The sequence below is a fragment of the Rhincodon typus genome, chromosome 1 (genome assembly GCF_021869965.1).
Source record: "Rhincodon typus isolate 14 chromosome 1, sRhiTyp1.1, whole genome shotgun sequence".
Classification (NCBI taxonomy): domain Eukaryota; kingdom Metazoa; phylum Chordata; class Chondrichthyes; order Orectolobiformes; family Rhincodontidae; genus Rhincodon; species Rhincodon typus.
In genome coordinates, this window is record NC_063332.1 from 125,797,018 (window position 1) to 125,813,420 (window position 16,403).

At 41.4% G+C, this 16,403-nt stretch overlaps 1 protein-coding gene across 1 annotated transcript in view; it reads right to left on the bottom strand.

Moving 5' to 3' along the window:
* Positions 1–211: 211 nt before the first annotated feature.
* Positions 212–16,403, bottom strand: part of LOC109924402 (von Willebrand factor A domain-containing protein 2-like) — a 69,624-nt gene continuing 53,432 nt past the window's right edge. Inside the window, exons 11-14 of the mRNA XM_048606179.1 lie at positions 10,672–10,689; positions 10,017–10,580; positions 5,899–6,450; positions 212–264 (exon numbers count right to left, since the gene is read on the bottom strand). Of these exons, the coding sequence (XP_048462136.1) occupies positions 212–264; positions 5,899–6,450; positions 10,017–10,580; positions 10,672–10,689 (1,187 nt within the window). The remainder of the gene's footprint in view (positions 265–5,898; positions 6,451–10,016; positions 10,581–10,671; positions 10,690–16,403) is intronic.

Genomic DNA, 16,403 nt, shown 5'->3' on the forward strand with positions numbered 1-16,403 from the left:
ATTTACACAAAAATGCAGGCTGTGAGAAATAGAAAGTAAATTTCTGTGTTGGGGACTTTTTCCTAGTATTCAAAACAATAAACCGGATTTTTAAAGTTGTGATCAATCTGAAGATGCCTTGCTTCAAAAAGCAGAAGGTAGGAGTTCCAATGATTGAAAATCTAAACGACATTCCCATTTCTCCAGTATTTCTTCAGCTGAACAATATTTCTTATTTTCTGGATATCTCAGAGACTGGATGTTGTGAATATTGCCGAAGTGGCCCTGTTAAATCAAAAAATACCATCAATATGGGTGAACTGTACTCCACATACTGACCTAAACTTCAATACTGTTGCAGGATATTTACTAATAAACACTTGTGCTGCAAACAGATGCATCTATTATACCTTTTCTTTATGCTTTCATGGAATATAGTGTCATTAGCTAGGCCAACATTTATTGTCCATTCTTAAGTCCATCCCTATTGTCTATCTTTGCTGGGGAGGCAATGGTCTAGTGGTATTATTAACCCTCAAAAATTCAGCTAATGCTCTGGAGACATGGGTTCAAATCCCACTGTGGCAGATGGTAGAATTTGAATTCAATTAAAAACAATCTGGAACTAAGGATCTAACGATGACCCTAAAACTATTGTTTACTGTCAGGGGTAAAAACCATCTGGATTCACTCACGTCCTTTGGGGAAGGAAATCTGCCATCCTTAGCTAGTCTGGCCTACATGTGACTCCAGACCCACAGCAATGTAGTTAACCCTCAACTGCTCTCTGGGCAATTAGCAGTGGGCCCACCCAGTGATGCCCACATCCTGTGGATGAATTAATAAAAAGGGCCTTTGAGAAGGTGGTGGTAAATTGCTGTCTTATGTCTGTCAATGACTGCAGTCATTGGGGTGTGGTTACACTCCAATGCTGTCAAGGAGATAGGTCAAGCATTTTGAGCCAACAAGTGAAGGAATGGCGATACAGTTCCAAGTCAGGATGGTATGTAGCTTGGAGGGGAACTTACAGGCGGTAGGAACAAATTACTACAGATGCGGTGCTCTCAATGTCCTATTCTTCTAAGAAAGACATTGCAGGTTTAGAAAAAGGCTGCCAAAGTAGTATTGACGAATTTCTGCAATGTATCTCATAAATGATACACACTACTGTTATGGCCTTATTACCTCAACCAGTTTGTTTCTTCCTTATCTAGTCCCCCTTCCTGTTTCCCTCAGAGGTTTCAGCTATTTTCAAAATCAAACTTGCCTACTCAAAAAAAAAGTTAAATGCCAATATGGAACAGATGCTGTTAGTATTCCTGACCTTGGTTATTAGAATCACAGTGATATAATCCATTAGCATTAATACTTTCTGATTATTAGAGAAAGATAATTAGTTGGCTTCAAAATTCAATTAATTTGTTTTGAAATCATGAGGAAAGGTTATTCTTTAATTTCATTTCCATTTTCTAAAGTTTATAAAACAGAAAACCTATAACAGCTCTGTTTACTGATTCTCAAACAGATTATGTCGCTTTCAAGAAAAAATAGAGAAAATAAATACCTCAGTATAGCTTTTGAAATTGTCCTTTTGTTTTTCAAGGCAATTTGAAATAAAGCCACTAGGCAGGGACAGCAAGGAAACAAAGAAAGACATTCCATCAGGAGAGTGGACTGAACAGTGTTACTCCATCTTTACAAATTGGGTACATACTGAGAGTATGGGATTCAAATTCAGTTCAGAGTCACAAATCTGGGTGAAAATATCCCAGGAGTTTGGAACAGGCTTTAAGTAAAACTTTTAATGAAGGCATTTAAAACACAAAGACAGTTCAATGGAAATATTTAATAATGTTCATTGCATATTTTTGTATGTTATTTTGACCCTTACATTGAATATCACAGAATTGAGTTACTGACAAAAAGGATTCAAAACTGATGTAACTCTGTAGAGCTGGTGTCCTGTCATCAAGTCACCCTTCATTTATAGATGGCCAATCCTTGCCTCATACAGAGTCAGGTACAAGAGTGTCAGTATTTCTGACACTTGTCCATTTTATATGTCAGCCAGGGCTACTCGACTGGACCAGATTAACAGCTCCAATCAGGGAACTCATATTCTCTGAGGTCCAGCTGGCTGACCTCATTACAATCATGGCAGAAACCTTCAGTGATTTATAGAGACCCAGCAGCTAGATTGCATGATCAGAGGGTTCTTATGACGATGATAGTAGCTACTATTGTGTTACCTAAGATGCAGGCGCAATGCATTTTGAACACTCCATCTGTCCAGTATTCAGGTAGAGAAAAATGTTGTAAATGAGTGTAAGGGTCTGAAAGGGCTAATACTGACGATTGCTTCAAGCACCACCCGCTGTAATGTCATATTGAACTGATTGTTACCAGAAATTGGCTAACTGTCATTTTTGGTGAGTTTCACAGAAGGTTTCTCTTTGTGAGCACTAATGGGTTTTCTTATGCTATCTTACCAAACTCACCTCATTATGAATTAACTATGGTGCCCCACCCCCCACTATCAAATTTCCCATTTGGCTTAGGCAGAAGTTCTCATCACTGCCTGGATACCCTGGAATCTCTGGCACCATCTCCGAAGTACAGCATTGCACCTAATCAAGCGTTGGAGGTCCAGAACTGCCCTTCATCATGCACTTAGCAGGACAGCAACCACAAAGCAATGCTTCTTTGTGCACATAGGTGGTATGGCTGACATTTCAAAGTGCACACAAATGCATATTCTTACATCTATCATTGTTTAAGAACCAAGCTACAGAGCTTATCCATCCTGAGCCACATGCCATCTTACAGGTCTGTCTAAGACAGTGCTAATCTTTCTCCAATGCCCAGTATCTTTTCATTGTTCAGTATGGGACCATTACATACTGGAAAGCTTTCAAACAGTTCAAAATACTTTTATTCAGCAACAGCAAAAGCAATGTATTTACCCCTTCCAATGGGAATACAGTGCTTGCTTTTCAAGCAACAACAAATTTATAGACATTGAGTGGTCACTGCACCAAGCTCACAGCTACTGGGAGCCCTCAGTGTCAATTAACTCCTGTTGGGCTTATGGCATCTGATGCTGCTACTCTCTATCATGAAGAATTTGATGTTCCATAGAAGCCATTGAATCCCTACAGTATGGAAGCAGGCCAGTCAGCCCAACAAGTCCACACTGACTCTCCAAAGAACATCCCAGCCAGACTCACCCTCCTACCCTATCCCTGTAATCCTGCATTTCCCATGGCTAATCCACCTAATCTATGCATCCCTCGACACAAGGGACAACTTAGCATGGCCAATCCACCTAACCTGCACATTTTTGGATATTCCTCTAGCTCAATGTTCTCGTCTTCCTCCTTGGAAGATTGATTCTGTTCTCCCAGCTCTTCAGCCACCACATCTCCTCATTGCCTGGTCGAGGCATACAGAGGACAGCATGCCAGGGTTATGTAGCCCACAGTGTCTGGCATGTCTGGCAAGGTTTCACCAGACTGATCCAAGCATCAGAACCATATCTTCAGGAGTCCTGTCATCTGCTCCACAATAGCCCTGGTCAAACAATGGGCTGCATTGTATCGATGCTCTGGGTCAGTCAGAGGAATGCACTATGGTCACAACCATGGCCACAGAGTGTAGTTCTTCTCTGCCGATAACTTTCCTTATAACTTGTCTGGCCCCTCTAATGCAGCAGTAACATGAGAATTCTCAAAGATATAGGCTTCATGGCTGCTCCAAAAAACATACGAACGTACAAACAATGAACAAGAGTAGGCCATTCAACCCTAACCCTGCGAACCTGCACCACCATTCAATAATGTCACGGTTGATCTGGTTTTAACCGCCATTTTACATTCCTGCATATCATGGATAACCTTTCATCTCCTCAGTACTCAAGAATCTATCTACCTGTCTTACAAAGATGGGAAATCCAAACAATCCAAACAACTGTCTGAGAGAAAAAACAAATCCTTAACTCTGTCTTAAGTGGGTGCTATCTTAATTTCAAACTTTGACCCCTAGTTCTAGATTCTCTCACAAAAGGAAGCATGCTTTCGACATCCACCCTGTCAAGTCCCATTTGGATCTTATGTGTTTCAATTAAGTCACCTCTGACTTTTCTAATTTTCAGAGGATAAAGGTCCAGTCTGTCCAGCCTTTCATCATAAGGCAATGCACTCATTCCAGGTATTAGCCCACTAAAACTTCTCTGAACTGCTTACAACACATTAACATCCTTCTGTAAGTACACTGACCGGTACTGTACTCAGTATTCCAGATGTGGCCACATCTTCAATACTTGTATAACTGAGGATCAGGACTTACATGTAGTTGGAAAGGCAAGGACTGATTAGGGATAGTCAACATGGCTTTGTGTGTGGGAAATCATGTCTCACTAACTTGATTGTGTTTGAAGAAGTAACGAAGAGGATTGATGAGGGCAGAACATTGGACATGATCTATATGATCTTCAGTAAGGCGTTTGACAAGGTTCCTCATGGTAGACTGGTTAGCAAGGTTAGATCACGTGGAATATGGGGAGAACTAGCTATTTGGATACAGAACTGGCTCGAAGGTAGAAGACAGAGGGTGGTCGTGGAGGGAAGCTTTTCAGATTGGAGGCCTGTAACCAGCAGTGTGCCACAAGGATTGGTGCTGGGTCCACTGCTTTTTGTTATTTATATAAGTGACGTGGATATGAACATAGGAGGTATGGTTAGTAAGTTTGCAGATGACACCAAAACTGGTGGTGTAGTAGACAGCGAAGGAGGTTACCTCAGAGTACAATGGGATCTTGATCAGATGGGCCAATAGGCTGAGGAGTGGCAGATGGAGTCTAATTTAGCTATATTTGAGGAAAGGCAAATCAGGGCTGGACTTCTACATGAAATGGTAAGGTCCTGGGAAGTGTTGCTGAACAAAGAGACCTTGGAGTGCAGGTTCATAGTTCCTTGAAAGTGGATTCACAGGTAGATAGGATGGTGAAGAAGGCATTTGGTATGCTTGCCTTTATTTGTCAGTGCATTGAGTACAGGAGTTGGGAAGTCATGTTGCGGCTGTACAGGGCATCGGTTAGGCCACTTTTGGAACACTGTGTGCAATTTTAGTCTCCCTGCTGTAGGAAGGATGTTGTGAAACTTGAAAGGGTTCATAAAAGATTTACAAGAATGTTGCCAAGGTTGGAGGGTTTGAGTTATAGGGAGAGGCTGAATAGACTGGGGGTATTTTCCCTGGAGTGTCAGAGGCTGAGAGATAACCTTATAGAGGTTTATAAAATCATGAGGGGCATGGATAGGGTAAATAAACAAGATCTTTTCCCCAGGGTGCAGGAATCCAAAACTAGAGGGCATCAGTTTAAGGTGAGAGGGGAAGATTTAAAAGGGACCTAAGGGGCAACTTTTTCACGCAGAGGGTGGTGCGTGTGTGGAATGAGCTGCCAGAGGAAGTGGTGGAGGCTGGTACAATTACAACATTTAATAGGCATCCGAATGGATACATGAATAGGAAGGGTTTAGAGGGATATGGGCCAAATGCTGGGAAATGGGACTGGATTTATTTAGGATATCTGGTCGGCATGAATGAGTTGGTCCGAAGGATTTGTTTCCACGCTCTGCATCCCTATGACTTTATGACTCTAAAAGACTTTCAGCCAAAGCTGATGCCATGTCTTTAATTGCTTCAAAACAGACTTCAAATTTCAATATTGGACATATATATATATGGTGACAGTGAGACTGAAGATTATAAGAAGTTATAGACCTAGATGAGATATTATGCTACAGACTCTATTGATGACTGAGGCTTCTCATACATAGCTCATTGTCAGCCATGCACTGTGCTAAAATTAAATCTCATGTAACAGTACTCTGCAAGTTTAAAAACAGGATAGGTGCAACTTACCTTCACATATTTTCTGTACCAAGTTGATTTCATAATGTTTAAAATCTTCATAGGAATGAACAGGAATCACAAATTTGCGGCTTCCTGCAATTCTGAGGAGTGCTGTTGCCTGAGTGTCCGCCATTCCCAGTGCAATTACGGTAATCCCGCTGTGTCTGAGTTCTTCAGCATTCGGAACAATATCATCTGAACTCTGTCCATTAGTAATCACCACAACCACCTTGTGGATTCCTGGCCTTGCTCCCTTCTGGATACTTAAGGTATCCTCCTGTATATATTTAAGAGCTTTCCCAGTGTGAACACTCCCATCCAGAAATGGGCCTGAGCTGATTGCCCTTTTAATTTTTCCTTCACTGTCAAATGAATCCAAGTTAAAGAGAGTTCGGGGCTTGTCACTGTAGATCACCATAGCAACCTGTGTGAGGTCTTTGTCAATATCAAAATGTGAGACAATGTTCCTCACAAACCCTTTTATTTGTCGAAAATTCTGTCTTCCAACTTGACCAGAAGCATCCACTGCAAATACTAGATCTAAAGACTTGGAAAAACAATCTGTAAAACAATGAAGTCACACATTGACATATTCTAGTTTATATTGCACCATTTCGTAAAATAATCTCTTTCAATTTGTCTCTGAGTTTCTGTGAACACAACAACATTTATATCAATGCCATTAATAGCACCTTGTACATGAATCTTTACTTTCCAGCTTCCAGCTGTTATAAACCCCAAGGTGATACAGATTTCAAACAAAAGATGTCAAACAGAAAAAGAAATTACTGGCAAAACTCAGCAGGTCTGGCATACTCTTTGTCAGAATTTGAAACATTAACTCTGCTCTCTCCCCACAGATGTTGCCAGAACTGCTGAGTTTCACTAGCAGTTTCTGTTTTTGTTTCAAATCTCCATCTCCCATAGGTCTTTGTCTAATAAAACAAAGGATGTCTCTGGATTCTTCATGTTTTCACTGAATTTTTGCATAAGGTCTCATTTTCTTTCACAGAAACAGATTTGGAAGGGTGAATGTTGTCGGTGTTGTAGGGGATACAAGGAGTAACAGTGCGGCAGTAGGAAGAGAAACCACCACAGACCATTCTCTGGCTATGGTTAGATCAATAAGAATATAAACATGTGAGAGTACTGTGGATCCCCATAGCTGGATGATGGCAGAATGACATTGGAGGAGGAGGGTGTGGTGAACTGTGACTAAAGCTGGGTTTGAGGTCGAGAAAGAGTGGGGATGATAGTCTGCCTCCATCACAGTCATTTTAGAGGCTGTTTCTTTACTTTGCTAAGAGCCAATATGGCACAATGGCAGGAGTTGACACCTCACTGGAAAGATACAAGCATGGAGTACATGGATTTAGGAAGTGAAAAAGATTCAAGGACTTTAGGAAGCGAAGACAGAGATGGCACTTTGAAATGTTGGAAAGATGAAAGGACTTTTTGAGGAGATGGCTAATGATAGCAGATTTGAAGGCAAAACTAATTAGCAAGAGAAAAACACTAAAAATACTGACTAACATGACAGTTAGAAAGAGAATCTGGATGTCCAGTTAATTAGTGAGAAAGAGGGTTGATAGACCAGGAAATAAATCTTATGGATGAGATGAGCCTGAGGGGAGTTTGGAGAGACATTAGAGAAAGTTAGAAGGTCACAGTTAAGGAAGGGGAAACCTTAGTAAGATTGAGGTAGAAGAAGGGATTGAAGTGACATGTTCTCAATCTTAGTGACAGAGGTTCCTGAGCACTGGCAAGTGTTGGTAGAGGTGAGAGTAGCGGAGATAGGTGGGGGAATATTGTATAAGATTTCGAAGGTGTTAACGTTTACATTATCTTGAGTTTCCGGTGAGGTGACACAGTCAATGGCTGGAGGCAGTGAATTCTATGGTAGGCTACAGATCCTGAAAATCCTAGTAATAATGTCTGCTTTATGATATAGTTGGAGTTATTGCTATCAGGCAATTAATCATCTTGTTAACTAAGATCAGTAAGCTTTCTGTAGACTCTATGGTTGTGTATCCTGTATTACTATCAATATTTTGTCTAGAATCTGTCTAATGATAAAAGGAGGATTGGTAGCAGGGAGCTATCTCTAACAACCCTCACTCAGAACCACATATTGGCAGAGGTGGCATATAGCATGAGGTCGCAATCAGGGAAGTACCCTCTGGTAAGCAGCAAAACAGATTCAAATTTCTGAGGAACAGAAGATCCAGACATTAAAAAAAATTGAAGACCGACTCAGAATTTAAAGTTTCAAATTCTGACAAAGAGTATGCAAGACCTGCTGAGTTTTGCCAGTAATTTCTTTTTCTGTTTGACATCTATTGTTTGAAATCTGTATCAGCTTGGGGTTTGTACTACTTTCAGAACGCTATCATTTTAGGAATACACAGTCAGTCAGCCTGCAACTGAAATGTGACTATTGACAGGGAAAGACTGCAGCAGCTGAGGAAGCAGAAATTGGACAAGTTCAGCAAGCCAAAGATGAGAAGTTACACCAGGATGATCTTGATTTAGTCTGCAGTTTTCACAGTCAAACAAGATCTGGACAGTGGAAAATGGGAGGAGGTTGCTGGAATCATTCAATCTGGAGCTCACAAATGGATGGGGGTTTCAGCAACAGATGAACTCCAGCAGTGATATACAACCTTACAAAATTGACAAGTGGAGTATCATCATCACTGAAAGCTCCAACTGGATAGAAAAGAGAAGCAATAGATACAAATATAGACAATTCAAGATCTGGTAGGGGGAGCGGGTTGGAATCAAGGTAGCAGGAGAAGTTTGACAAAGGTTCATCATATGCAAATTAAGCATCCTGAGCTTCCTTTCTGGATTACAAAGCAGAGGCAAATGTAACTGTGCTCACAGCTAAACTAATCCTTAGGCTTCACATCAAAAAGGCTGCCTTGGAGGAAGAGGTCCACTATCCTAATGACTGCCTATCCAATTGCAGATCCACACACTGCTGCCACATTCTCATCAACCACATCTTGGGCATCTACTTGCACCAGCAAAAAGATGCTCACTCATTAAAATCAATTACAGTGTCAGACAGGTCATACTCGGGTGCGTCACTGAGCACAAGGGAGAATGCAAACAGAATACTGTCATTCCTCTATGGAAAGCAGAGAAATGGTTACTCTCCTCCGAGGAGCAAAGGGACCCACATCTTTGAGATCTAATCTTCAAAAGGACAGTGTTGCAAGAGAATCAAATACTTGTGCAGCCAGCAGGAAACAGTTTTTCTCAAATATGGTTGAGATGATGGGTAAGTAGGTGTCCACACCTGCATCTCCAACCAACTGCAGGAAATTTCTGTAACCTTGACCTTCCTGGAACCCAATCAGTAGGCACAGACTGACCATCCCCCTGGTAAAGGCAGAACCAGCCTGGAGCAGCCAGGAGTAGCTTGGACAGCCAAAGACAAGTCAGTGGCTGTTGACTAACTGAGATGTATCTCTAATGGTATAGATACCTGTCTTAGACATTCAAATTAGATCACTTGTTACTGCCCCCAAAATACACTGTGAGCTTACTGCCACAGATCACCATTGACCAGCACCCAGCATTATTACAGGGATTACAGCCTGTGGACACTAAGAACCCTAAGAATCAAGATAAATCTTTTAGGTTTGGAGCTGAATTTTGTATGACCTCTTACTGCCAGTTCAACTCTGTAGCCAGACACAGCACATCAGAAAATTTCCTCTATGCAATTTTCTTCTTTATGAATGAAAGGGAATGTCTCCTGGCTTCTAATTCATACTTTTTTCTATTTCACCTTACTATACATTACTGAAGATATTAAGGCAATATAATGCTCAGAATTCATACCCCACTGAATATCTAGATACAGAATTAGACTTGGGGACATGTCACTTTACATCGTGGAATCAGAGTTTGTCAGGATTACCTTTCATTCTCTTATGATTGCCTCAAACTGGGTGCATGTATTGCTATTGTCCCTAATTTAAATAACATGAGCCTCATTTCTGCTGCAGCAAGTCACCTCATCATGCACACACCCAAATCTCACCCAGAGTTAACATCTGTGCTAAAAAGCACATTTTTAAACCCTAAGCACCAACACAGATAATAGGACAACTTACCAGGTGTGTTAAATCCACATATCTTTCTCCTGAGCTCCAAAACCTTACCGTAGAGTTCTTGTGGTTCATTATATGCAAATGCAAGCTGAGCATCTCCAGCTATGTGGTTTAGTTGATTTTGAATGTATTTTTTTCCAATGGACAAAACAAGTATCTCCTTTTCTTTAGTGTGTTGTGCAGCGAGTAGCACTGAGTCATGAGATTTAGAATTGGAAAACACTACAAGGACATGAGGAACATTCATTCGAGAGACTTCACTGAAACCATTTTCAGCTACATATTGCAGGGCTTTTCCAGTGAAAGTCTTTCCGCCATTAAAGGATATGCCATCTATTGCTTTAAACAAACCATTGAAGTCACTGTACTGTCCCATTCCAATCTCAATACAAACGTTGTCACTGTACTGAGCAAATCCCACTAAGAGTCTTGCTGAAGAAGTTGTGATGAACCGAAGAAGTCTTTTAACAAAAGCTTTAGCTTGAAGGAATCCCTCGAGGCCCATGTTCCATGAACCATCCACCAAAAACATCAAGTTAACAGAACAGTCCATAATGCCAGCAGGTCCTGCATGGGGAAGGTAAATCCATTGTTTCATTAGGACATGGCTTTGAAATGGCACATTCCATTTAATGAATTGTTTTAGTCGGATACTTACTCAGGTATCTGTTTCCAGCTGAATAATAAAACAATAAAAGATAATTAGTGAAGAAGAGTTCATGAAAATTGATACAATTGCTAATTGTGCAGATTTTAGCAATCATAGTCCCTTTATTAAATATAATCTATAAAGGATATTAATTGTACAGCTATCAAAAGATATAGAATCATAGACTTTTACAGTACAGAAGGAGGCCATTTGACCCATCATGTTTGTACTGACTCCCGAAAAAGCTAATCCCTTTCTCCAGCCCTATCTCCTCAGCCCTCTAAATTGATCACTTTTAAATATACATCTAGCTCGCCTTTGAAACCTCCTATGGAATCTGCCTCCACCACTCTCCCAGGCAGTGATTCCAAATCCTAACAATTCTCTGAGAAAAGAACACTTTCCTCATCTCACTCCTAGCTCTCTCGAAACTGTGATCTCTAGTTATTAACATAGCAAACCGAATAAAATAGGAAACAGAATATCCTTCTTTACTCTGTCAAAATTGTTCACAATTTTTTACACCTCAATAATCTCTTAATCTGCTCTGCTCCAAGGGGAATAAGCCCAATTTCTCTAATCTTTCCTTGCATCTAAAATCCTTCATTCTTGATATCATTCTCGTAAATCTCTTTTGCACTCTCTCCAGGGCTTTAAATCCTTCCTTAAATAAGATGCCCAGACTGAACACAATACCCCAAATGTAGTCTGACCAATGATTTGTAGAGGTGTGGTGTCACTTCCTTGCTTTTAAACTGTCTGCTTCTAATTATAAAACCAAGGATCCTACAAGTCTCTTAACTGTTTCAACTTGCTTAGCCCATCTTCAGAGAATCATTGACGTGAGCCCCGAGGTCCCTCTGCTCCTGTACTCCCCTCAAAGTTGTACTCTAGAACCTGGATTGTCTCTCCGTGTTTCTTTCAACAAAATACATTACCTCACAATTCTCAACAATGAATTTAAATCATTTCTCATATACAGTTTTTTGTTCAATTAACCAAGATCCACTTTGTCAGGGAACCAGACTGTTATTTCCATCAATATTTAGAGTTTGTATCAGATCACTTGACCATTCTTTTTGCAAACTAAGCCCCTCCCCACACTTGCTAGTTTTCCAGGCTACAGATAGTGATATTCCTGATATCTTTGAAACACCAAGACTACTTTGTATGCTCAGATCTGTGTACCACATACACGTGCTATGACAGTATCTGATGTTTGATGTCTGCTTTGTCTGACTGATGCATTCTAAACCTAAGGGTGACACTGAGATGTATGATTGGTGATGCGATAGATTATATTCTGCACTATATTCTTTTATGCTGCTGCCTGCAATTTCTGAAACTAAAGCAACAAAGCAGGGAGTCTTATTTTTAAAAAAAGGGATTGGCTCACAGTGGGGTGGGGAGCCAGCCAGAAGGTTGGTAACCTATTTGCTGTAGCAGCAGGTTTTACAGACACTCAGCCACATCATCTGCAAACCACTTCCAGTTTCCTGTCTTTCCAGATCAATAAGGGAGTGAGAGCATGGGGTCTGAATGGTTGAAATCTCCATTGTTTCCTGAAGAGCAAAAAGAATGGATCGAGCCCTAGGAAGGTTGCACTTCCCTCCCCCCACCATCCCAATCACCTCCGCAATAACACTCAACACTGGAGCCCCTTAAAGATGTGTCCTCAGCCGCCTCCTGTACTCCCTGTACATCCACGACTGTGTTGCCAAATTCCAAACGAAAGCCATCTACAAGTTCGCCGATGACACCACCATAGTGGGACGGATATCTAACAACGTTGAGTCAAACTACAGAAGGGAGATAGAGGGCTTGATGAAGTGGTGCAATGAAAACAGTCTGTCTCTCAACGTCGACAAAACTAAAGATCATCAACTTCAGAGAGAAAGGAGGAGAACACACCCCCAGCTACATTAACAGAACTGAGGTTAAGAGGGCCAAGAGCATTAAATTCCTTGGAGTGATTATAATCGACAACCTGTCCTGGACATCCCACGTAAATGCGACAGTCAAGAAGGCACAACAACGCCTCTTCTTCCTCAGGCGGCTCAGGAAATTTGGCATGTCCAGAAGGTCCCTCACCAACTTCTACAGATGCACCATCAAAAGCATATTGTCCGGGTACTTAATGGCCTGGTATGGCAACTGCTCTGCCCAGGACTGTAAGAAACTACAGAAAGTGGTGTACACAGCCCAGACCATCACGGAAGCCAACCTTCCATCCATGGTCTCTATTTACACAGCTCACTGCCGCAGGAAGGCTGCCAACATCTTCGAATTGCACCCTGGTAATGATCTCCTACAACTTCTTCCATCAGGCAGAAGGTACAGAAACCTGAACACATGCACCAGTAGGTTCAGGAACAGCTTCTTCCCAGCTGTTATCAGACTGATGAATGGACTCTCTAGCTTCAAATAATGCTGATCTCGCTTCGCGCATGCCCTTGCAATGTAACCTGTATGCCTCTGTCTTAATCTTTTTGTTCTGTACATCCTTTGTTTACTATGATCTGCCTGTGCTACACATAAGCAAAGCCTTTCACTGTATTTCGGTACACATAACAATAAATCAATCAATCAATCAAAAACCTTTATTAAATCCCACTCCAGGGCTCTTCCGCTTATCTGAAGATCCTGCTGCAGGATCCAAGGGACTGAAGTGATGGGATATTTCTGAAGGATGGGAGAAACAGTCTAGCCTCTCAAAGCAAAGCAGAGGTGAATAGACACGGTGAAAGAACTGAGCATCAACCTTGCGGCCCACTGAACTCAGTTGTAGTGCTGCAGTGACCTCAGGGAAGGTAAACAGTATCTCTTTTTGGGATGTCTAACCCTGTGTTGTTAATGGCTTGGATTCCAGACCAGATAGGCTTGTACTTTTCAAACGGCTAAATGGCATCACAACATGTGATGTGCCATTATAAAGGTAACCACAATATTTTCATTCTCTCTATCTCTGTACAATGACAGTGTATTCAGTCAGCTATGTGTGTAATGTACAGTAACCTCAGTAAGCACAGAACCCAGACTGTATGTGTAATTCTGTGACATTGTAAACAGTTAGCAAGATATCTAACTCAACAGAAGCTGACTATCTGTGGTATATGTTACGTGGACTTACATATCTGAAACAATAAATAACATGATGATGGTAGCATGTGGGCACTAAAAGCTGGTGGTGACAGTAAGTAGATGCGAAAGGCTGAGAGATGACAGAAATGTGACAGTTCATTTCCTAACAGTCATCCATCAATCTGTGTGAGTTTAGAGCTGTAGTTACAACTATTGCAACTGCACCTGAAATAAAGTGCTACAATACGTACTGAAGCACAGTGAGTATGCTACCTCTTGGTAACTCTTTGAAACAAAAACGAACACAAGAGGCTTTTGTTGATCCAATTTAACATAAACAGTGGTTAAAAGTGCTGAATGACAGAAAATAAATTGCTCCTCCAAAGAGTATTTATAGAAACACACAAATAATACAAACAAATCTGCACCTGTGTTCTGACATTGGTTGATTCCACCAGTTTCTTTTCCAAAAAAAATTTTTGAAAACCAGGTGGTCATTGTTCCCTTTTTATGGGTACGACTGCCACCAACAGGCAAAAGTCTGTTACTACAAGCCAGTAATTTTTAATAGGACTACTACATAGAATTAAAAGACAGTGGAGCCAATGCAAACACAGAAAGGCACTACATTGCCATATAGATTCTTAGACTGGCACTTTAGACAGCATAAAACAACCAAAAAAGGGAAATCAACTATCTGAACATGGATTGGCACATTTTTAACATTGTCAGAATTTCAGCTTTTAAAACGAAATCAATATGTTGTCAATTAACAAATAACTGATAAAGAATGATGGGCAATCAAACTTCTTGTTTTTAGCACAGAAAGGTGAAGAAGATTAAAATTCTCCAATATGTCTGATGATCACTGCAAAGATCCTGACAATTTTTTTTCAGCTTTCAGAAGAGCAATTTAAAGTTGAAGTCATTTTTAGGACATACTATTGTCCCAACAAAAGCCAGGTGAAAAGATTGAGCAATTGATGGACAGGTATTGATGCAAAGCTGCAGAATGTGATTTCAATGAAACTAATTTAGTGCTTCCTTACCTATTAACACTTTCAGAAAAGCACTTCTGGAAAAACCCAAAAAATATACCAATGACACCCTGCTAGAAGAAACATGCAAAATTGATGCAAGTGTATCAGGCCAGCAGCATCTGTAAGTCTTTGACTCTAAAACAATCACTGCTGCCATCAAGGGTTCAGCGGGGCATCAAAATCTTGTCTCTAATGTGACCTCACTCTCCCACTAAGACAGTATCCACCATTCTGTGACATGCTAACTTCCACAAGATGACATTCGGAGAAAATATAAAGGAAACCCAATTGCCCAGAGAACCAAAGTAGAACAGATGCTCGACAGCAATATGTGAAGAAGATCCAATCAAAAAATCCATGCCAAAGAAACTTCCAAATTTCTGTCCATTAAGACCAAAGATATAGGAGCAGAAATAAACCATTCTGCTCCACTAATCAATCATGGCTGGTATGTTTCTCAGCCCCATTCTCCTGCTTTCTCCCCATAAACCTTGATCCCCTCACTAATCAAGAAACTATCTCTCTCTGTCTAAAGCTCTCTGTGGCACTAAGTTCCACAGATTCACCACCCTCCGGCTGAAGAAGTTCCTTCTCAGTTCTCAAGGGTCGTCCTTCCACTCTGAGGCTGTGCCCTCCGGTCCTTGTCTCTCCTACTAGTGGAAACATCTTCGCCACGTCCCCTCTATCGAGGCCCCTCAGTACCCTCTAAGTTTCAATGAGATGTGCCCTCATCCTTCTAAACTCCAGAGAGTACAGACCCAGAGTCCTAAACCACTCCTCATGTGACAAGCCCTTCATCCGCAGGATCATTCTTGTAAACCTCCTCTGGACACCTTCCAATGCCAGCACATCCTTCCTTAGATATGGTGCCCAAAACTGCTCGCAACATTTCAAATACAGTCTAACCAGATCCTTGTTTATCAGTTCCAAAGTGAAAGTGAGGAAGAAATGTGTCCCAGCGCTCTCCTCCATGGTTCACAGCTCCTAGGCTCCTAGACACAGGTTTCTAAGATGGCGGCAGCAGAGTAAGCAGCATTCAGGCTCCTGTGCCCAGGGCTCATCCATTCTGCCTGCTTTTCTTTTTGTTCTTATCTTTTTTTTCTCTTTTTTTTATTGCCTTTGGCAGGAAGTGGTATGAAGGCATCTTCATCAGGATCTGGAGCATGGCAGCAGTTAACGAGCCCAGATGGATGACACAAAGGTGCCTGGTGAGCCCTGAGCAGGAGTTGGAGGTCAGCAGCTTGGTGACTGGTGAGCCTGGAATGGGTCTCTGAAATCAGTTGGAATGGGTCTCTGGAATCTGCTGCAATGGATCTCTGGAACTAGCTGGAATGGGTCTCTGGAATCAGCTGGAATGCATCTCTGGAACTAGCTGGAATGGGTCTCTGGCATCAGCCGGAATGGGTCTTTGGAATTAGCTGGAATGGGTCTCTGGAGCTAGCTGGAATGGGTCTCTGGAATAGCTGGAATGGGTCTTTGGAATTAGCTGGAATAGGTCTCTGGAATCAGCTGGAATGGGTCTCTGGAATCAGCTGGAATGGGTCTCTGGAACTAGCTGGAATGGGTCTCTGGAATCAGCTGGAATGGGTCTCTGGAACTAGCTGGAATGGGTCTCTGGAA